Here is a 22,295-nt window from a genome sequence, read left to right as displayed (position 1 = left end):
GGGCGGCACGATCCTCGGCACCCGCAGCTTGAAAGGGACCAGTCGCTGCCTTTTCGGGCGGCTGCCGAGCTGCGACGTGTGCCTGGAGCACCCGTCGGTGTCTCGCTTCCACGCCGTGCTGCAGCACGGGGGCGGCCCCGACGGGCCCTCGGACGGCCACGGGCCCGGCTTCTACCTCTACGACCTGGGGAGCACCCACGGCACCTTCCTTAACAAAGCCCGCATCCCGCCCCGCACCTACTGCCGGGTCCACGTCGGGCACGTCCTTCGCTTCGGCTGCAGCACCCGGCTCTTCCTCCTGCAGGTAAGTAGGGAAACCCAGGATGGAAACCCCCGGAGCGCAGCGGGCTGGGTTCCCCGAGCTCCTGAAGCCTTCGCCCAGGAAGGCGATTCCCCTACTCGGCGATTGCAAAGGTGGAGGGAGCTGGCCCCTCGTCTCCAGACCGCAGAGCGCACGGCCGTCTCCCTGGAAGGGGCGTCAGCGACCCTGGACTCTAAACGCATCCCTTCGCTTGGTTCACCAGGGACCAGAGGAGGACCGAGAGGCCGAGTCCGAGTTGACAGTCACGCAGTTGAAGGAATTGCGCAAGAAGCAGCAAATGATGTTGGAGAAGAAGATGCTAGGGGAAGACTCAGATGAAGACGAGGAGATGGATGCCATTGAAAAGAAGAGAAATACTTCTGGTCAAGATGATGAAATGGGCTGCACCTGGGGAATGGGTAAGAAATCAAACTTGCTACCGAGGTTAATATTTAAAAGTCATTACTACCCTCAGACCTTTTTTATCAAGCAAGTTTTCATGATAGATGGGACAAATACAATTTTCACACGAGGTTACCAAAACCCAGAGAGATGCATTTACTTTTCTGCAATAAAACAATTGAATTATGGACACTATGGGTTTCTTTTCATTTGTTTTACAAGTTCACTCCCTTGTTGGAAACTCTTCCTTAGCATACAATTAGTTTGGTGTTTTTACCATTTAAAAATATTTTTTTCATTATCGACTTTATCACTGAAAGGGCTGGAACTACATTTAAACACATAAATGGAATATTATTCAATATAGGATATGACCTTGAATATTTTGTGTGTGTTGTGTAAATATCCAGAAGTGTGAAATATCTCATCGAGAGAGCTGGACCCTTTGCCAGAGGAGCTAGGAATGGGTACTCAGGAGCTAGGAATATGAAAAGATAGAAAAGGCCTTAATATGCTGTCGGGAGGACAGGATAAATATGAAATTACTGTGGCAAATGCCAAATAAAATCTAGAAACCATACTGAAGTAAGGGTTCAGAGAAGAGAGCAATCACTGGGGACTTAGCCCGGCACTGTCCATGGTAGCCACTAGCCACATGTGGTTACTGGACACTCAGTGTGGCTAGTCCAAATCATCATGTGCTATAAATGCAAAAAACGCACTGGATATCAAAGACTTAGTATGAAAAAAGAATGTAAACTATCTCATTGATAATATTTTTACATTGATAACATGATAGTAATTTCACCTGTTTCTCTCTTTTTTAAAAACATACTTTTATTGATTTCAGAGAGGAAGGGAGAGGGAGAGAGAGATAGAAACATCAATGATGAGACAGAATCATCGATTGGCTGCCTCTTGCACGTCCCCTACTGGGGATGTGCCCTGACCAGGAATCGAACCCGAGACCTCCTGGTTCCTAGATCTATGCTCAATCACTGAGCCATTCCAGCCGAGCTATGTCCCTTTTTTAATATAGCTACTACAAATGTTAGATTTACACATATGGCTTTTATTATATTTCTGTTGGGTAGCACTGACTTAGATCTTTGGGAAAGTTTATAAGCAGAAGAGTTTTGAGCTGTGACTTGAAGGAAAGAAAAAGTATCCCTTAGGAAGCTGAGCATTGAGAGTGGTGTTCAGGGCAGGGTTTGATGATTTTAAGGGAATAATGAATAGACCAGACTATTTGACAGATATGAGAAGTATTAGGAAATTATATTGGAGGCAAAGTATGAGACCTGGAGCTTAGATTTTTTTTTTTCATAGAAAATGTGGTAGGTAGTTTTGCTTTTAAAACATAGCGATAGGGTGGGGGAGGGGAAGGGCCACAAAAACAAGTTGTAACTTGTCACACAATTTAGAAAATCTGAAGATGTCAATACTGGTGGTTTTTTTGGTTGTTTGCCCCCCGCCCCCCTCTTCTTTTCATCACCGATAACTGTATCTTTATGAAGAAAGGAAAGTGGGTATCATTCAGATGGTCTCTTTTTATATCTGATTGTCTTTTCTTTCTCTCCCATGTTCTGTAGGAGAAGATGCTGTAGAGGATGAGGCTGAAGAGAATCCCATTGTTTTAGAGTTTCAGCAGGAAAGGGAGGCCTTTTATATAAAGGATCCAAAAAAGGCTCTCCAAGGTTTTTTTGACCGAGAAGGTATGTAAACAGATTCTGACCCTCCTGGTAGAATGTGTCCACAGCAGTGTCGTTTTCTAGATCTTCAGGTATTTAGAAATGCCATATTTTATCTGCTGTCTTCTTTGTTCGGTGCTTGCCCTTGTGGTCAGTTGTGTCACACTTATTTTGAAAATAGTAAAGTTCTTGTTAGTCTTTCTCAGCTTGGAAAAATGGAAGTTCTTTTTTTCTGACTTGCCTCATTCTTCTTAAGAGATCCTACATTTTGATGGCAGGAGATTGAGCCAACTTGTAATTTTTTTCTTTGTAATTCACCTGATCTTTTGTAATTCTTGGCATGGATTTTGATTTTATAGAATTTAAAAAATAATTCCACAGAGGATTGTTGCATTAGAGATTTGTTGAAGAATATCTAAGTGTGTGTATGCATAGATGTATATGTGTGTGTGAGTGCATATATATATATTTATGAATTGGTTGCATTCTGTGCTTACTATTTATACCTCTAAAACCAGGCAATTGTGACAATTTAACAACTTAAGTCTCCAACTTATACAAAAAAGTGAAAGCTACTATGTAGTGGACAAAGCTATGTATGGAGAGTTGATTGTTTTGCTTTGAGTTTGCTTTTTTTGTGCCTCAACCTCATCCTAACTTTATTATCAGACAATAGTCCCTAGGAATGAGGACTGAAATGCTTTTGAAATTTAGTTTTCAGTATAGTAGGGGAACTTGATATTCTTAGAACAAAAGAGAACTTTTGTTCTCTTTTCCCTTTGTATCAACTAGTAATTTTCAGATCCTGTTAAAATTGTCTTGTCTTTCTTTCTCCCAAAGGAGAAGAATTAGAATATGAATTTGATGAGCAGGGACATAGCACCTGGCTCTGCAGGGTGAGGTATGTTCTCTTCTCATTAATGTCCATTTCTGGAAAGTGGACAATTTCAGGTTTAATTTATGGTTATAGATAACAATTCAAAGAGTAACTTTAGTTTTAATTTTAGGTTATTCCTGATTTGGGGTCTTGATAGTTTAGTAACACTTATATTATTGAGGGGTGGGGTGGAATGGGTAAGAGGTGGAAAGAAAAGATTCGCAATCTAACCTTGGCAAGATAGAACAAAATGAACCGAGAGTTTGAAAAGCCATCTTAAAAAACTATTACCATAAAATGTTAATTATTTTGTGTGAGGATTAGAGCTTAGTGCTGTGCTATAATTTCCTCTAAACCAATGCAGATTACCTGTGGATGATTCAACTGGAAAACAGCTGGTGGCTGAGGCCATTCACTTAGGAAAGAAAAAAGAAGCAATGATCCAGTGCTCGCTGGAAGCTTGTCGAATCCTTGATACTTTGGGATTGCTGCGGCAGGAGGCAGGTGAGTAGGAACACTTTTTTCTTAACCAGTTAACTGCCACGATATTTTGAATTTAATTTAAAAAAGTCCACTGCTTGCCTCTATAGATGCTTATGGTGTGCAAATGGTTAAAGGAAAGAAAGAAAGAAAAGAAAAGAAAGAGGGAAGGGAATTTTAACATAAAAGATAATAAAACCCTTTTTAGGGGGAAAATATAAATTGTACAGACTTCAATGAAGTGAGAAGAAAAAATTCCCTATCTCAAACCCTAAGGTAGCCATTGTTTATGTTCTTTCAGACATGTTCTCTGCATACAGATGTGTGTTTTGAACTGGATCCTTTAACAAAAAACAAACACCTGTACACAAATGCAGTTAAATTATTTATCCTCTTTTGTGATTTATTTTTTTAACAAAAGAATGTATCGTGGAAATTATCCACATCATTACATTGCTTATCTCATTTTAAAAACTGGCACCTGGCCAAGTGCTCAGTTGGTTGGAACATCATCCCGGGCACCAAAAAGCTTGCGGGTTTGATCCCCAGTTGGGATGCAGAGGAGAGGCAACTGATCGATGTTTCTCTCTGTCTCTATCTCTCCCTTCCTCTCTCTCTGGGGTTGGAATTTCTGTTTCTTGATTCTCATATGCTCAGATTTCTTGGCTTACTCCTTTGTTTTAGTGGGACACATCCTTCTGTGGTTTCGGCAGGTTAAAAAGGTACAACAGTCGAGGGCACGGATGATGATAGTCTTCAATGGATTTCACATCTTTTCATTTTTCTTGGTTTGCTCTCTTGTTTTGGTGGACATCTCCTAGTGGATTCCTGAAAAAAGAAAAGATATGTGGCAAGTAAACTATTAAACCCTTCATTCTGAAAATATAATTATTCTAGCTTTACTCTTAGTTAATAGTTTGGTGAAAGAGTTTTCTACAGGAAAGGGGATACTTCTAAATTTTAACATAACAAGGGGAGTAAGATGGTATAGAGTAGACAAAAAACTAATAGTTACCATAGTCCCCTGTTGATGGGCTTTCCAGATTTTCAGTTAGAAATAATGATGCTTGATTTCATAGTATAAATTCCTTAAGTGGAATTGTTGGATCAATATATTTATTGATTTCAGAGAGGGAGAGGGAGAGAGAGATAGAAACATCAATGATGAGAGAGAATTATTAATTGGCTGCCTCCTGCATGCCCCCTACTGGGGATTAAGCCTGCAACATGAGCATGTGCCCTTGACTGGAATCAAACCCAGGACCCTTCAGTCCGAAGGCCAACGCTCTATCTACTGAGCCAAACTGGCTAGGGCTGGATCAATATATTTTAATGTTGACAGATGTAAGGTTGAACATGAAAAATTTTATATCAGTATACATTCCCAGCATACTGTTTGAGAGTCCATCTCCTCATACTCTTGCCAAATTGCTTATTAACCTTTTTTGTTGTTTGTTTTGTTATTAACCTTTTTTTCATTGCAGGAGGCAGCTGATTGATGTTTCTAACTCTCTATCTCTTTCCCTTCCTCTCTGTAATAAATCAATAAAAATAAATTAAAAAAAAAACATAAAAAAAAAAAGATTGAACATGAAAAAATTTATATCAGTATACATTCCCAGTATACTGTTTGAGAGTCCATCTCCTCATATTCTTGCCAAATTGCTTATTAACCTTTTTTGTTGTTTGTTTTGTTATTAACCTTTTTTTTCATCAACATTAAAACAAAATGACTTTATACATGGGCCTGCTGTATTACATACAAAACTGTTTCTTCAAACTTTTTCTGTGCAACAGAATTATACTTTTTCTGTAATCCTTTTTAATTTACTGTAATGGTGAACATTTTTCACCCCATAAAACAATTTTACAACACCTTAAAATTTTGGGGGGGAGGGGTTCTTTTCTTAAAAATGTATCTTTATTGTTGAAAGTATTACAGATGTCCCCTTTGTTTTTTTCCCCATTGATCCCCTTCCACCCTCTACCCTCCTCTCCCAGGCCTTCACCACACTATTGTCTGTGTCCCTGGCTATGCATATCTCTCTATATAAAAGCCCAGAGACCAGAACGGTGGAACGACCAGAACGACCTGAACCACTGGTGGCTATGACGCGCACTGCGGCAGCCCAGCAGCCTGATCTGGGCCCCGATCGGCCCCCTCTGTCCCCTGGCCTGCCCGTTCCCCAATCGACCCCCTATACCCCAATCTGGGGCAGGGCCGGCTGGCCAACCGCCCGTGGCCCCTCTCCCCCGCTGGCCCGGCCCAATGGGCCCGCATTGGGGTGGGCTGGCGGACCCCACCCATGCACAAATTCGTGCACCGGACCTCTAGTCTATAATAATAGAAGCATAATATGCTAGTTAGACGGGACGTCCTTCCAGACGACCTTCTGGACGAAGCTGGGGCTGCGAGGGAAGCCCAGGTCTCGGGTGCCTGCCAGCGGCCAGAGGGAAGCCCGGGTCCCAGGTGCCAGAGGGAAGCCAGTGCTGGCAGCCAGGGGAAGGAAGGCCTACTCTTGCATGAATTTTGTGCATCAGGCCTCTAGTATGCATATAAAATCCTTGGTTAATTCCCCCCCCAACTCCACCCCCATCTTCCCTCTGAAATTAGTCAGTCTGTTCCATGCTTCTATGTCTCTGTATCTATTTTGTTCATCAGTTTATTTTGTTCATTAGATTGTTATTTACTTTTTAATGTTTTTTTCTAGTCTAATAGGTGAGAAGTGGTATTTCATTGATTTAATTTGTATTAAATTAATTTTTAAAAGTTTAACAGCTTTTTAAATGTTTGTTGATTATTTGTATTTCTTTTAACATGAACTGCTTTTATTCTTTTTCAAATATTCTTTTGGATTATTGGCCTTTTCCTCATTTATCACTTCCCTTTTTTACTCACTGATTTTTAAGAGCCTTTTGCTTATTAAATAAATTAGCCCTTTGTTTTAATTTTTTATTGTGGTAAGATATACATAACATAAAATTGACCATTTTAAGCATTTTTAAGTGTAAAGTTCAGTGGCATTAAATATATTTACATTGCTGTACAACCATCACTACTGTCCATCTCCAGAACTTTGTCATCATCCCATATCGAATCTTTGTATCCATTAAACACTAACTTCCCTCTTGGCCTCTGGTAATCACTGTTCCACTTCCTGTCTCTATGAATTTGACTATTATAGGTACCTGCTATAAGTGGAATCACGTAATATGTGCCTTGTGTCTGGTTTTATTTCACTTAGCATAATGTCTCCCAGGTGTAGTCCTTTGTTTTCATATATAGTTTGCCTTCTTGTTGAATCCTGTCTTATAATAATTGATGGTGATTTTTTTTATTACATACTTTAAAAATATATATATTTTTTATTGATTTCATAGAGGAAGGAAGGGGGGAGAGAGAGAGAGGAGAGAGAGAGAGAGAGAGAGAAACATCAATGATGAGAGATAATCATTGATTGGCTGCCTCCTGCACGCCCCACACTGAGGATCGAGCCCGCAACCTGGGCATGTCCCCTTGACCAGAATCGAACCTGGGACCTTTCAGTCCACAGGCCGACACTCTATCCACTGAACCAAACCAGTTAGGGCAGGTGGTGATATTTTAAGCTGCTTACCTACTTGCCTTCTTTCTTTTTCAAAACTTACTTTATTACCATATATTTTATCTACCTCTAGTATCTCGGAAAAGGAAAGCAAAGAACTGGGAAGATGAAGACTTTTATGACAGTGATGATGACACATTTCTTGATCGGACTGGCCTGGTTGAGAAGAAACGGCTGAACCGAATGAAGAAGGCTGGGAAGATTGATGAGAAGCCAGAGACCTTTGAATCCTTGGCAAGTTTTACTTATAGAAGTAGCTGTGGTAGTTTAATATTTTAAATAAAATAATGGATTTAAATTTTTTTTATAATTACAAAAGCAGTAGCATTAAAATCTGGTACTGAAGTATAACGTTTGTGATCTGTAAATTTGATGGCAACAAACAACTAGTCTTATGCAAGTTGGGAAAAAGTTTGGCTTGCTGCTAGAGTCTCTATCCACCTCTAGGTGAATATTGGTCTGTTAATGAACATTCTTTGGATATGATGTTACACTCCACCTCTACCCCCCCCCCACACACACACACAAAACATAAAACAAAAAAGGAAAAAGTTCCAAATTGAGACATTCTGAGGCGAAACTGACTTTAGGTTTCTGGCAGTCAAAAATCATGAAAGGAATTTTGAGGAGTATTGTTTGATAATAGTCTTTTATTTGTTGTGGTTGATGTTTAATAGTTTTAAGCAGTGTATCCTTCATGAAATTATCATAAAGTAGCAGGTGTTTTCACTATATTAAGTGGTATTCAGAGTTTAAAACATAACCAGCATCTATCCTTTTGATTTATTATTGAAAACAAATAGCTTGAGCTTTTTCTTTTGATTAAAATAAAGTCTGTGTTCTATACATTTATTCTGTTTAATTCTGAGTTCTTTAATTCAGGAACTAATTCAATTAGAATTAAATAAACAAATGAAAAATGTTGACTCTGTAAGGAACAGATTTAACCAGACTTCGAATTAATCTTCTTAAAACTTATAACAATAGTGAAAATAAGAGGAGGAAGCTACCATATTTTGAAAGAAGAAAAACATTTGCTAACCCTGTTACTTTGGGCGTCATAGGTTGCAAAGCTGAATGATGCTGAAAGGGAACTCTCTGACATTTCTGAGAGACTGAAAGCCTCAAGCAAAGGTAAGGCAATGACTCAAATACTTATTGAGTATTGACCATATGTAGTGCACTATGCTAGGCACTGGGCTACATTGGTTAATAAGATGTACAGAATATGGAGCCTTTCTAAGGAGCTAGGAAGGACATTGTACATTATTTAGTGTAAATTCTCTATTTAATAGATGAAGGGAATGAGGCAAGGTGATGTCCCACAGCCTCCCAGCTATAACCTGTTTCCTTATTCCTAATATCAATAATGTCATTTGTCCAACTCTATGTTAGTGACTTTGGCTGCATTTTACAAATTTGCAACCATCTTTCTAACATGCATTATCCCTTTCCTGACAGCTCTATCTGAGTCAGCATCTCAGGACTCTTTAGATGCATTTATGTCGGAAATGAAATCAGGGAGTGCATTAGATGGTGTGTCCCGGAAGAAACTTCATCTGAGAACTTTTGAACTGAGGAAAGAACAACAGAGACTTAAAGGGTTGATAAAAATTGTAAAGCCAGCAGAGATTCCAGAACTAAAAAAGTAAGTCTTAGTTATACTTGGAGTTTTATTTAAAAAATTTTTTTCTTTGTAATCATTATTCATTTATTTGTGTTTAAAATTTCTAAAATTATTTTTAAATTACAGTTGATATGCAATATTATATTAGTTTCAGGTGTACAACATAGTGATTAGACATTCATATAATTTATAAAGTGCTCACAGTGATATATACTTGGAATCTATATAATAAAAGCCTAAGCAACCATTACAGTGGAACTACCAGAATGACCAGTTGCTATGATGTGCACTGACCACCAGGGGGCAGATGCTCAACACAGGAGCTGCCCCCTGGTGGTCAGTGCGCTCCCACAGGGGGAGCGCCGCTTAGCCAGAAGCCGGGCTCACAGCTGGCAAGTGCGGCGGCCATGGCAGGAGCCTCTCCCGCAGTAAGGAGTGAGGGGTCCCAGACTGCAAGAGCCCTAGACTGCGAAAGGGATGTCTGCCTGCAGGGGATCAGGCCTAAGCCGGCAGGCGGACATCCACCAAGGGGTCCTGGACTGCGAGAGTGCGCAGGCCGGGCTGAGGGATCCTCCTCCCCCTCCCCAGTGCACAAATTTCATGCACCGGGCCTCTAGTTTTAAATAAGCATGTTTGCATAGATAACATTTTGAATTATATTTTTATCTTTTTAGATAATTATTTTTGAATAGACATAGAATATAAGAAACACTTTAAAGCACAGAAGGCAGTCGTTTCATAGAGTAACTAAAAACTCATTTAATTTGTGAACTATAGACTCCTACAGATTTTTAGAGGAAACTATTAATACCTGTTTCATTGGAAGGCTCTGAATTTTATACTTCATCTTTTAGTGCAGAGTAAACTTTTTAAAGAGCAATGTGTGCAAAAGGCCCATTTCCCTAATGTGTAAAGACTAATGAATGATAAAGAGACAACCATCTACCCAAGAGAAAAATGGGCAAAGGTTGTCAACTGACAGCCACTGAAAAAGAAATACAAATAGCTCTTAATTACATAAAAAGATGCTCAACCTCACTCATAAGAGAAATACAAATACTATAATGTAATACCATCTATGATTTTAAAACCACAGGTGAATACAGACTATTTAAATTCTTTTTTTCTAAATTAAATTTATTGGGGTGATATTGGTTAATAACATTACATAAGTTTCAAGTGTACAATTCTGTTACACATGATTTGTTTATTGCATAGTGTGCTCACACAGATAGTCATTTTAATGCCTGTATCTCTTTTTTTAAAAAATATATTTTATTGATTTTTTACAGAGAGGAAGGGAGAGGGATAGAGAATTAGAAACATCGATCAGCTGCCTCCTGCACAACCCCTACTGGGGATGTGTCCACAACCAAGGTACATGCCCTTGACCGGAATCGAACCCGGGACCCTTCAGTCCGCAGGCTGATGCTCTATCAACCGGGGCCAAACCGGTCAAGGCTAATGCCTGTATCTCTTATTCCTAAGAACCAGTTGACAGCAGTTTAATAAAAATACTTTTTAAAAATGGGTAATTTCTTCCTTTAAAAGGGGAAAAAGCATAATCCCCTGAAGTTGATTCTATTGTGAACTGATTTTGGGGAGATTATTAGAAGAGATTAACCCAAATCCATTTGCTGACATCCAGAAGATTTTTGAGTAATTTGTAAATAAGATTTCGAGATTAATTTTTCCCAGAGTTTGCTAGTGTGTGTGTGTGTGTGTGTGTGTGTGTGAGAGAGAGAGAGAGAGAGAGAGAGAGAGGGAGAGATCCAGTCTTTTTTTTTTCTTTTCCTTTTATAGAACTGATGGGGGTGACACTGTTTTCAGGTGCACACTTTTACAACACATAATCTGTACACCACCCCAAGTCAAGTCTCCATCCCAGTCTTACAACTTGACAATATTTTTAGAAGATTTATTCTGTGTGGTCTCAACAAATATTGAAAATGTTGAGTAGGTTGTTTTAGAAATAAGCAACTCATAGTAAACAGAAACCAGGTGGGCATCTCAAAAAGTGGTATTGCCTAGATGGGTTCATTCACTTAGAAAGGTAGTTAACTACAGAAAGTTTTTTCCCCTTTAGGTCAGTGTTGTCCGGTCAGCACCCAGTAATCACATATGATATTTAAATTACATAAGATTCAAATTTCAGTTTCTCAGTCACCCTAGGCAATTTCATGTGCTCCAGAGGCACATGTGACTAGTGGCTACTGTATTGGATGGCACAGAAATAGAACATTCCCATCAATGCAGAAAATTCTATATTGAACAGTGCTGCTTTAGATTGTCAGCCTTTATTCAGGCCCTCACCACTGAGTACAAAATGTGCACTTGATGCTGGGTGCATTGCATAGATGAATATCTACATATTGAGAGGCACCTCTTTTTAAAAATGTATATATTCTTGCCGATTTTAGAGAGGAAAGGAGAGGGAGGGGGAGAGAGAGAGAGAGAGAGAGAGAGAGAGAGAGAGAGAGAGAGAGAGAGAAACATCAATGATGAGAGAGAATCATTGATTGGCTGCTTCCTGCATGCCCCACATTGGGGATCGAGCCCGCTGCCCTGGCATGTGCCCCAACCAGGAATCAAACCGTGACCTGGTTCATAGGTCCACGCTTAACCACTGAGCCATGCTGGCCAGGCTGCTATTCTTTTTTGAGGGGAGGTGCGGGGGTGGTGGGGAGACTATTTTTTTCTTCTTCTACTTTCTACAATATCTTCATTTTGCCCTTCCTCAACTTTACCGTAGTGGGCTTAGCTTTTATGACGTTGTCAAGCCAATGAGAACATTGACAAACTCATCATTGTTGGGTCTCTTATTATGTTCTTGTCAATACTCACTACATAGGATATCCTGCCTCCCACCACACACACACACACTTTTTTTTTTTTAATCAACTGTGCTCAGAGTTGTGTGGTTATAAGTGTGGACTCCAGGTAAGTAAGGTACTTTGAGTCCTGTTTAGATGTTGGTGAAAATAGGGCTTTACACCATGGATCCATCTCCTGCCACGTAGTGGGGGTGGGATCATCTTACACATTGCCAGTGACCTTTGTACTGTAAGCATCATTTTATGAATATGAAATCATGTAGCATGGTGTAAATTACTAGACTAAGGTAGGAGCCGGAGCCTCTTCTTGTCCTTAATAGCTCTGTATTTGACTATCTGTCGTGTCATTGTCCATTCAGACTCTGCTGGCCTGAAGTCCTCTTTCATATGCGGAAATTTTTGATTTGCTAAATGTTTCTTTGTCAGTGTCATTGTGTTTTTAGATAAATTCTTGGCCTCACTGGAATAGATGTGTATAATTATTCTTTCTTTCTAGGACTGAAAGTCACACTATAGATGCTGAAAACAAAGCTAAAAAGCTTACATTGCCTCTTTTTGGTGCCATGAAAGGAGGAAGCAAATTCAAATTAAAAACTGGGACAGTAGGGGTAAGTTGTGGGTCAAGGTGTTAAACTTCTAGCTTTTGAGTTATCTGAGCTAATTTTTCTCTTTTCAAAGCTCAAATGACTCATTTCATAGAATGAGTCATTTTTTTTTCATAGTAATGTGGAAAAGGGCTGTGAACTTGGTATGATCACATCTTTCTCAGGTCTTGGCTCTTGGATTTTTTCTCTTCAGTTTAGGGTTATCAAGAATTAATGAAAAAAACAAAAGAAAGAAAGAAAAAAAGAATAAAAAAGGAATTTAAAAAGAGAAAAACAAACAAAAAGAATGAATTCTTTTATGCCAGTTTGCATGTAACTGATTTATAAATTAGAATACCAGTGGACTAATGTGTGATGACTATTACATTTAAGAAAGGGTCTCCTGCATTAAATGCTTCTCTCCAGGCTCAGCTAACACTTGTTAGTAGCATAGTCTATGCACCTGGCTCTGTCATGTGGTTTTTCCTTTATTTAATCCTTCCAAAACCTTGTGATGTGTGGGAATTATTACCTCTCACCGGGAGGAAACTGGGTCAGAGAGGTTACATATAAGATTACATCATTGGTAAGTAATTGGACTGGCAGTCGGATTCAGGTCTTCTGTCTGTTGAGTTTGTGATCTTTCTACTATTCTCTAATAGTTCACTCATGTATATTTTTGTTTTAGGTACATCCATCCCTATTTGTAGTTTCAGCTTTTAAAAGGTTTTCATCAACCCAAAGAGCTACACCTTGTGTTTTAGTGTGTTAGGGCTGCCATAACAAAATACCACAGCCTGGGTGGCTTAAACAACAGCCATTTATTTTATCACAATTCTGGGGGCTAGGAGTCTAAGATCAAGGTGCCCGCAGGGTTGGTTGGTTCCTCTGAGGCCTCTTTCCTTGGCTTATAGAAGGCTGCCTTCTTGCTGCCTCTTTACATGGTCATACTCTGTGCATGTGCACCTCCCTTCTTATATTGGATTAGGGCTCCATCCTTATTTTTACTTAGTCACCTCTTTAAAGATCTCATCTCCAAATATTGGTACATTCTGAGGTACTGGGGATTGGGACTTCAACATATGAATCTAGGGGGTACCTAATTCAGCCAACAATTAGGGAAAACTGCCCTCTGGTGGCAGAGGTCTGAAGTCCTACCCATATGTTCTGAGTGAGTATGTGGTTTCCCAATCTTCGATGGAAGCTTTTCTGTCTTGTGTGTGTCAGGGGTGGGGTGGGGGGAGGATACTTAGGCTTTAGTTAGAAGAAAAACCTTGACTAAAAAGCTCTCTTTAGATGATTACTGAAATAAATCCCTTGTTTAAAACCAAATATACCCAACATATACTTTGGTACCTTCTCTCTATCCCTTAAGCTGTGATCTACTTTTCCTAATAATTTTATTGAAAGTTCTTGCCCTGACCTGGTGGCTCAGTTGGTTGGAGTGTTGTCCCATACACCAAAAAGTTGTAGGGGTTCAATTCCTGGTTGGGACACAAACCTAGTTTGTGGTTTTGATCCCTGGATGGGGCACATACAGGAGGCAATTGATTGATGTTTCTCTCTCACATCAGTGTTTCTCTACCCCGCCCCCCCTCAACAAAACAAAACAAAATATATATAAGAATAGTTGGCCTTATTCTTCAAGAAATGCCTTCCTCGGGACCTATTTTACTTACATGTCTTATTTCCTTGAAATTGTGTTAGATCTAAGATGAAAAGATTGTTTTGGAATCACTGATTCATTTCTTAGAAATGTGTGTCTGATTTACTTCCTAGAAGGTTTTGTAATGAATTAAGATCCTTTAACATCATAAGTGGGTAGGTAACAGGACAGAATTCCTGTAGCTGATACTCACCTGGAATAAATGCTTTAGTTCTTTACATGCTGTTTCCAGTGTTTCATACTTAATATTCTTTGACCTAGAAACTAACAAAAATATTCGTTAAGGGTTCATAGATGGATAAAATTTCAGGTGAAAGTTGCACTTCCAGCAAACTTCTGCAGGGTTTATCAGCATATTGAGATTAGACATTCTACACATTTAGCTTAACTCTCTGGAGAGATTTGTTTCTTTCTCATTATGTAGAACAACTTGTTCAGGGTTTTGTTTCCCTTACAGAAGTTACCCCCCAAGCGTCCTGAACTCCCTCCAGCTCTAATGAAAATGAAGGATGAGCCTGAAGTGGAAGAGGAGGAGGAGGAAGAGGAAGAGGAAGAAGAGAAAGAAAAGGAGGATCAGGAAAAGAACAAAGTGGAGGCTGGAAGCAGTAGGCTACAGCAGAAGAGAGGGCCAGAAGAAGCAGTGCAGGAGATGAGTCCTCCCATTGATCTCACGTGTTATAAAGAAACAAAACAGCTCGGTAAGGTATTTCTTTATATAATGCATTTGAGTTAATTGTGGGTAGCTTTGAAAAAGCAGAGCTAGTTCTTGCCTGTGCACGTTTTGACTTTGCAATACTTTGTGATATGTGATACAACTGATTCTGTAAACATGCTTTCTTTAACTGCCAGTCATTTTTTATCCTCATTGCAAAATAAGGGCAGGTATGTTCAGTCTGTTCAATTATGGAAAATTGAAAGCTATAGAATCTGAAACTCTGGCTACTGTGGTCAGTCCTGAGCTGTTGCCACTATATGATTGGAGAGCAGTGGAATATGGTAGATGGTGAGTCCTGGTCAGGTGGTCTCAAGACAAGCCTCCCCTTACTCATTTGTCACCCATCCTAAAGCAGATGCTAAGCATAATTATACCCACTGGACATACTTCTCAGGAAGCAACATGACATTCATTTTTTTGTCCATGGTGCCTAGCAGAGAACCTGGCATATAGCATTTACCCACCACAGCAAAGTTTGAAGAAAAAGGGAATTGATTGGTTTTTAAAAGTATTTTCTTCAGTTATAAAAGGCATTTATGCTCACTTAGAAACTGAATCATACATGAAAGGCCAAAGAAGAAAATAGAAATCGCCCATGATCCCATCCCGAAAGATGATTGTTTATCTTTTTAGTATCCTCTTATCCCTGGTCCACTGCAGGGGTTATTTTCCTACAGGTTGGCCAAACTTCTTAGCAAGATTGAGTCTTCACAGAAAATAGGGAGCAAGGGGGGAAAAAAACCAAGAACTGGCATTAAATGTGTGTGAGAGTGTGTGCATGTCTTGTCTGCATAAAACACCAGGCCTGGTATGGAGACCTTCTCTTGAATCACCTTCAGTTGTTTAAAAAATTACCATTTTCTTCTCTGAGAGAGGTCTTTTTTTTTGCATTCTCCTTTACAGTGGGGCCTTGACTTACGAGTTTAATTCGTTCCGTGAGGGAGCTCGTAACTCAAATTACTCGTATGTCAAATCAAAAAGTGAACGAGTGAGACACGTGATGCTGGGCTGATGTTGTGGCGTTCACTGTGACGTTCGCTGCGCCAACTAGCGGTGGGGTATCTGAAGCTGGCTAGTAACCCGAATTTTAGCTCGCAACTCAAAGCAAAAAATCGGCCAAGAGACGGCTCGTATCTCGAAAAACTCGTTAGTCAGGACACTCGTAAGTCAAGGCCCCACTGTATTTAGTTATTGGCAAAATGCTTAGCCTTTTCAAAAATGGTTCTTATATTTACTTTTTATAACTCTGGTCTTTGATCCATACAGCAGAAAGGGGAAAAGTTAGTATTGTACTTTTGTATTTTTTTTGTTTGTTTGTTTAAAGGACCAAAGCAAATATGTGTGTGTAAAAATAGCAAACTTTAAATTTGGTTTATAAGATACATTAATTAGTAAATCTGTAGCTGTTAGAATTACTTTAGGCCTTTTTATTTGTTTGTTTAACAACATTGGGATCATATTGTACATGCTATTTTATAATCTGTGTTTTAAAATATACTTTAAAAATGTGGTTCAATAAGGGACATAGTGGTCCATTACATGCATGTGCCGTAACTTATTTAATCAACTCCCTGTTGTTAGACAGGGAAGGTATCTGTTAATTTTGCTATTTTAAACATACTTGTATATAATAAAATCTTAGTGCTCATCTCTGATTATTTTCTTTGAATATGTTCCTGGAAGTAGAATTTCTAGGATATGTACATTTCAAGGAATATGTACATTTTTAAGGCTTTGGTAAGTATTGCTAAAAGTTTTATCTTAGAAGTGGCCAGTTTTTAAAGTGGAAAATTGGTGATTCTATGTTAAACATCTGGAGGCACATTTATTGAAAACTTAATTTTAGTTGAAGCTAATGATAGTAAAACTGGATGATTGTGTATTTAGCTTTCCTTGCTTCTGTTTTTGTTTTCCTGGTTCCCCACCAGGAATTAAATAATAACAATATGCTTTGGTTTTGCCTTTTATAGAAAACAGGTCTCAACTCAGCCAAGTGGAACAGAATAAAGATGATCAAGACATTAGTGAAACAGCTGCATCACGTGAGGAACCCTCAGGCAAGTAGACAGCCGACTCCTTTGCTGCCCTTCACACAGGCAGCTAACGGATGTCCCAGAGGAGGGGTGGCAGCTGACCTGAGGCAGCACAGAGAATGGCCTTTAAGACACTGGGTGGATGCTGCTGCCGGGCCCTGGAGAGAATTGGAATATATGAGAGGTTTATGTTTGATACCATCCCATTTGTCTGTCTTTTCCTCTGGCCATGCAAAGCCCTCCACAATTTTACTTTTCCCCAAATTGAATGTGTGCCTATCATGGGAGTGATTCTAAAACTATTAAAAGAAATCGGTTGACAGTTTGGCCTAGTCAAAGGACTTTTTTCTGGTTTTCTGCTTTTAACTGTAATGGTTAAACTGTGGTAAGTAAAGTCAGCTCCATTTTCCTTCACCTATTCAAATGGAGTGATTATATTCAAGTTTGTAGAATAGCTTTAGGATTTGAAAACTAGGGTTATTAGTGAAAGGGAAATTATCTTAATATATAGTCTTTACAATAGTAGAAGGAATTTTTGAGAATTTGATTGGTACATGTTTTCTTCAATAAATATAATGCTCTCTTGGAAAGAATGTTTTTTCTATTTATTTTGAACTAGCTATTGCCTCTTTTTTTTTCTTTTCCTTAAATTAGTATCAAAGAATGAATATGGGAAAAACAGAGATGAATTGAAAAAAAAGAAAGCTCCTGGTCCAGGCAAAGTAAGTGCTTTAGTCATAATCTTCACTTCTCTGGAAGTAAAAATGAATCCCCTTGTCATGGACCACATCAAAACGAATGAATCTTAAGGGACTGTCTTAGCAGAGTTTCCAACTGCCTTATATCCCCTCTTCTGGAAGCCTGGGCTCTATTTTTATTTTTGAGCATTTACTTTTTGAGTTCTCTATTCTTATCTCCATCTACCCTGCTCCTTAGAACTGCTCACATATTTCTTTTATTAATTTATGAATCTTCATATCCTAGTATGCCATACAAAGTCACTTGAGTAATATATTCTTATTTTCCTCCTTTTATTTCACAGAAGGTAGAATGTAATGTACTGCATTCTGCATCTTGTTTTGTTGTTGTTGTTAATCCTCACCCGAGGGTATTGTTTCCATTGCTTTTCAGAGAGAGTGGAAAGGAGGGAGGGATGGAGAGAAACATTGATGTGAAAGAGACACATCACTTGGTTGCCTCTTGCATGCACCCCAACCAGGGATCGAACCTGCAATCCAAGTATGTGCCCTTGACTGGGAATCGAGCCTGCAACCCTTTGGTGTGCAGGCCGACACTCTAACCATTGAGAAACACTGGCCAGGGCTACATCTTGTTTGTTTTGTAACCTATCATGGAAATCACTGTTTATGAGTACACCAAGAGCTTCCTACTGTATGAATCTACTCTATTTAACCAGCTCCCTGTAGATAGGCACTTGTGTTGTTTCCAGTCTTTTATTACAACAGTGCTATAAATAATCTTGTATATACATAATTTTGTATGGATATAGTAAGTTCCCAGAAATGAGATTGCTGGGTTGAGTGGGGAGGTCCTTAAGACCACCCTCAGGCTAGGTAATTCACAAGAAGCCTCACAGGACTCAGCATGTGGTTGTACTCACAGCTCTGATTTACTGCAGCAAAAGTATATACCAAGCACAGTCAGCAAAGGGAAAGGCACATGGGGTGAAGTCTGGGGCACAAAATTCCTAAGGTCCTTGCCCAGTGGAGTCACACAGGATGTGTTTAATTACCCTGACAATGAGTTGTGACAATTTGTGAAATGTTGCTAACCAGGAAACCTCATTAGAGACTCGTATCCAGGGTTTTTTTTTTTTGTTTTTTTTTTAAAATATATTTTATTGATTTTTTACAGACAGGAAGGGAGAGAGATAGAGAGTTAGAAACATCGATGAGAGAGAAACATCGATCAGCTGCCTCCTGCACACTCCCTACTGGGGATGTGCCCACAACAACGGTACATGCCCTTGACCGGAATCGAACCTGGGACCCTTGAATCCGCAGGCTGATGCTCTATCCACTGAGCCAAGCCGGTTAGGGCCAGGGTTTTTATTAAGGACTGAGATCACATAGGCTCACCCCATGACTGGCATGTACCCAAATTCCATTCTCCCAGAAGGAAAGCAAGTGTTCAGCATCAGTCACATTGTTTTTACTAAGTTTAGGCACAGTGAGCCACTCTTATCAGTTAGGATAGTAGGAACCTTCCTGATATCCAAGTTTCCAGATGCCAGCTAAGACCAACTTGCAAACAGGTCTTTCAAAGGATAACCATCAAGTCAGCTATGCTAATTTGTTCCTGTACTTAGATCAAAAGGCAAATGCCAAAGTTTTCTCTACAGGAAAGAACTCAGACCTGTGTTAACTGCCCCTTTTAAAAAACATCACTTCACTCTCTCTGAAATCAGCTCGTTGACGCTTTACAGGGAAAAAAATAATCAAGGTTCAGAGAGAGAATGCTCCCATTTTTTGATTACTTATGTCAAGATCATTAATGGGAACTGTTCTCTCTTTGTTGTTGTGTTTTTTTTTTTAAATAGATTTTTATTGATTTCAGAGAGGAAGGGAGAGGGAGAGATAGAAACATCAATGAAGAGAGAGAATCATTGATCAGCTGCCTCCTCCATGTCCCATGTGGGGATTGAGCCCGCAACCTGGGCATGTGCCCTGACCTGGAATCGAACAGTGACCTCCTGGTTCATAGATTGATGCTCAACCACTGAGCCACTCCGGCTGGGCTGTTCTCTCTTAAAAAATATATATATATATTTTTATTGATTTTAGAGAGAGAGAGAAAGGGAGAGGGAGAGAGAAACCTAACATACAACCTGGGCACGTTCTGACAGGCATAGGACAATAATTCTTAGAGTTAAAAAAAAATTTTTAAAGAGTTAAAAAAATTTTGAATAAAAAAACCTATCTTTTCTTTCCAGCTTCCACCAACACTTTCCTCCACATATCCAGAAGATGACCCAGACTACTGTGTGTGGGTCCCACCTGAAGGTAGATTGTTTTTACTTTTCTTTTCCTCTAAGATTTAGTTATGTACACGTATGAATATGTAATATATAGGGCTGGACAAAAGTAGGTTTATAATTGTAATACAAATAAATAATACAATACTTAATAAATAATAACACAAGAATAAAATAAGAATAGTCGCCTTTTTTCTCAAGTAGGATATCATAGAAATAAGTTTATCCTTTTAATCAACCCTTTCTTTTCATACTATACAAAATTTATATTAGAAAACGTTGTTGAGATGTTTTCCAAATAAGGCAGAAAGGGGTGTTATTTGGGGTTTCCTACAATGAAATATTTTCTAATTATGTCACTTTGAATGCTTATTCATGTAAATGTTTTTCTTATTCCAGATAAGGCAAACAATGTAATTTACAAAATTGGAAGCATTCTGTGCCTTGCTCTTTTGCACTTATCACTATATAGGGACTCTTCCATAGTTATTTATAGAGGTGTGTGTATGTATGGTTGCATAGTTCTCCTTTATGGTATAAATATACCTTTATTTATTTAATGAATGTTTGCTGTGTTTCCATTCTTTTGCCATTCAAACAACTCTGCAATAAGTAACCTCTAACATGTAATTTTACAAGTGCAGAGCTACATGTGTAGAAAAATATTCATAAAAATTACATGCTGGATCAGGGGCTATGAACATTTTTTAAAATTTATTTCAGAGAGGAAGGGAGAGGGAGAGAGAGATAGAAGCATCAATGATAAGAGAGAATCATTGATTGGCTGCCTCCTACACACCCCCCACTGGGAATTGAGCCTGCAACCCTGACATGTGCCCTTGACCTGAATCGAACCCAGGATCCTTCAGTCTGCAGGCTGATGCTCTATCCACTGAGCCAAACCAGCTAGGGCTAAAGATATTATAAATCGCATTCTATAGACATTGTGGCCATTTACATTCATACATATATCCTTAAGGCCATATAGAAGATTCTTGTTTCCCCATATGCTCATCACAGGTTGCTTTTCCTGTGGATTGGGTTTCTAATATATTAGTAATTAATAGAAATTCACGTATGCTCTTTTGTCTGCTAATGTTAGGGTAAAGTGAAAAGAGGACCATATTTTGAAATTGTATGCAAAAAGTCAAATGTCTATGGCAAAAGAAACCTTTATGTGCTTTGTGTCTTACTTTTTGGTCCACTGATGTCTTTTCTTTTCCCTCCTGACCTTGGAAAATTGAATGTCTTCCTTTCTTTTTTTTTATACTCTGATGTAGGTCAAAGTGGAGATGGCAGGACTCATCTTAATGACAAGTATGGCTACTAATTGCTTCAGAATCCTAAAGGAAGACCTTGCGGACCATGTGATATGGGATATTTAGGATAACATGTCAAGTTGAATGTCCAGAGAAGGATTTCAGATGATCATTTGTAAAATCTGGTGATTGGCCTTCTCTCCTATCCTGTTGGCTTCCTAAATTTATCTACCCATCTGATTTTCTTGAATTTGATATTTATGTTTAAAAGTGTTTGTGTATGTATGTAAAAAGGAACCATATATTTTGAGACTTAGTAAAGTAAGAGACATGACTATGTTAAAGTGAGAAGGTGAAGATGGCTCATGTTTGTTTCAGGCCACACGTCTTTCATTAAGTTTTAGAGCCTGTGCTTTTCCCGAGCGGTGGGGTGCTTCTGGCGGTTAGGCCCCAGGATTCACTGATGTTGCCTCCTCAAAGAGTGTTGAAATATAAGGTCACGCATAGATGTGACCCTGGGGGTCCCTGTCATTCTGGGAACTAAAAAATAGATGCACAATGGGGGTTTCTTACTCCCTCCCACTGTAATCCTCCTGCCGGGTTTGAGAACAGACCTGGACTTACCAGGACCCGGTTCAGGACCATAGCATACCTCATGCACAGTCCTGATAAAAACTCAGCCCTCTGAATGTCCTGGACTCTGACCAATCAGAGTAGTTACTCCTCCAGTGGAAAGGTGCAAATAAGGTCACAGAATGAAAAGCTGGATGTGTCTTGCCCAATGTGGGGCTTCTCACCTCTGTGGAGAGAGGAACAGAAGTTCCTTTCTCTCTGGAGGCATGAAGAAATGCAAGAGTATGCCTTATCTCACCCCACTGCCACCCCCATCATTATCGCCTCACTTCTACAGGAAAGGAAAGCCTAAGCGTGGAAGCAGGTAGAGAGCCTGTGGACTGGGCTGGAGGCAGGTATACTGAGCAGGCAGGAGAAATGCTGTGGCTCAGCAAGAGAGTGGGCAAGGACGATGCTTTCCTCATAGGGATCAGACATACATGAGGTGAGCAAGACGCAGTAAGAAGAAACTTTAGTTACCCTGACAGATGTGAGAAGTCTGGTCTGCTAAGAGTGATAAGTCTTTCATTTCTCAAAAAACAATATCACCCGGCCGGTGTGGCTCAATGGTTGAGCATCAACCTATGAACCAGGAGGTCACGGTTTGACTCCTG

At 39.4% G+C, this 22,295-nt stretch overlaps 1 protein-coding gene across 1 annotated transcript in view; it reads left to right on the top strand.

Annotated features, from left to right (window-relative positions):
* The window catches only part of SLC4A1AP (solute carrier family 4 (anion exchanger), member 1, adaptor protein), a 21,993-nt gene extending 571 nt beyond the window's left edge, over positions 1 to 21,422 (top strand). Inside the window, exons 2-15 of the mRNA XM_014546611.1 lie at positions 5 to 304; positions 525 to 720; positions 2,296 to 2,418; positions 3,235 to 3,295; positions 3,636 to 3,775; positions 7,430 to 7,590; positions 8,421 to 8,490; positions 8,818 to 9,004; positions 12,314 to 12,425; positions 14,525 to 14,765; positions 16,753 to 16,839; positions 17,470 to 17,537; positions 19,769 to 19,838; positions 21,091 to 21,422. Of these exons, the coding sequence (XP_014402097.1) occupies positions 5 to 304; positions 525 to 720; positions 2,296 to 2,418; positions 3,235 to 3,295; positions 3,636 to 3,775; positions 7,430 to 7,590; positions 8,421 to 8,490; positions 8,818 to 9,004; positions 12,314 to 12,425; positions 14,525 to 14,765; positions 16,753 to 16,839; positions 17,470 to 17,537; positions 19,769 to 19,838; positions 21,091 to 21,140 (1,866 nt within the window). The 3' untranslated portion in view covers positions 21,141 to 21,422. The remainder of the gene's footprint in view (positions 1 to 4; positions 305 to 524; positions 721 to 2,295; positions 2,419 to 3,234; positions 3,296 to 3,635; positions 3,776 to 7,429; positions 7,591 to 8,420; positions 8,491 to 8,817; positions 9,005 to 12,313; positions 12,426 to 14,524; positions 14,766 to 16,752; positions 16,840 to 17,469; positions 17,538 to 19,768; positions 19,839 to 21,090) is intronic.
* The last annotated feature ends 873 nt before the right edge of the window (positions 21,423 to 22,295 follow it).

This window comes from Myotis brandtii, unplaced genomic scaffold (assembly GCF_000412655.1).
Source record: "Myotis brandtii unplaced genomic scaffold, ASM41265v1 scaffold454, whole genome shotgun sequence".
NCBI lineage: Eukaryota > Metazoa > Chordata > Mammalia > Chiroptera > Vespertilionidae > Myotis > Myotis brandtii.
This window is presented reverse-complemented; position numbering and strand designations above follow the sequence as displayed.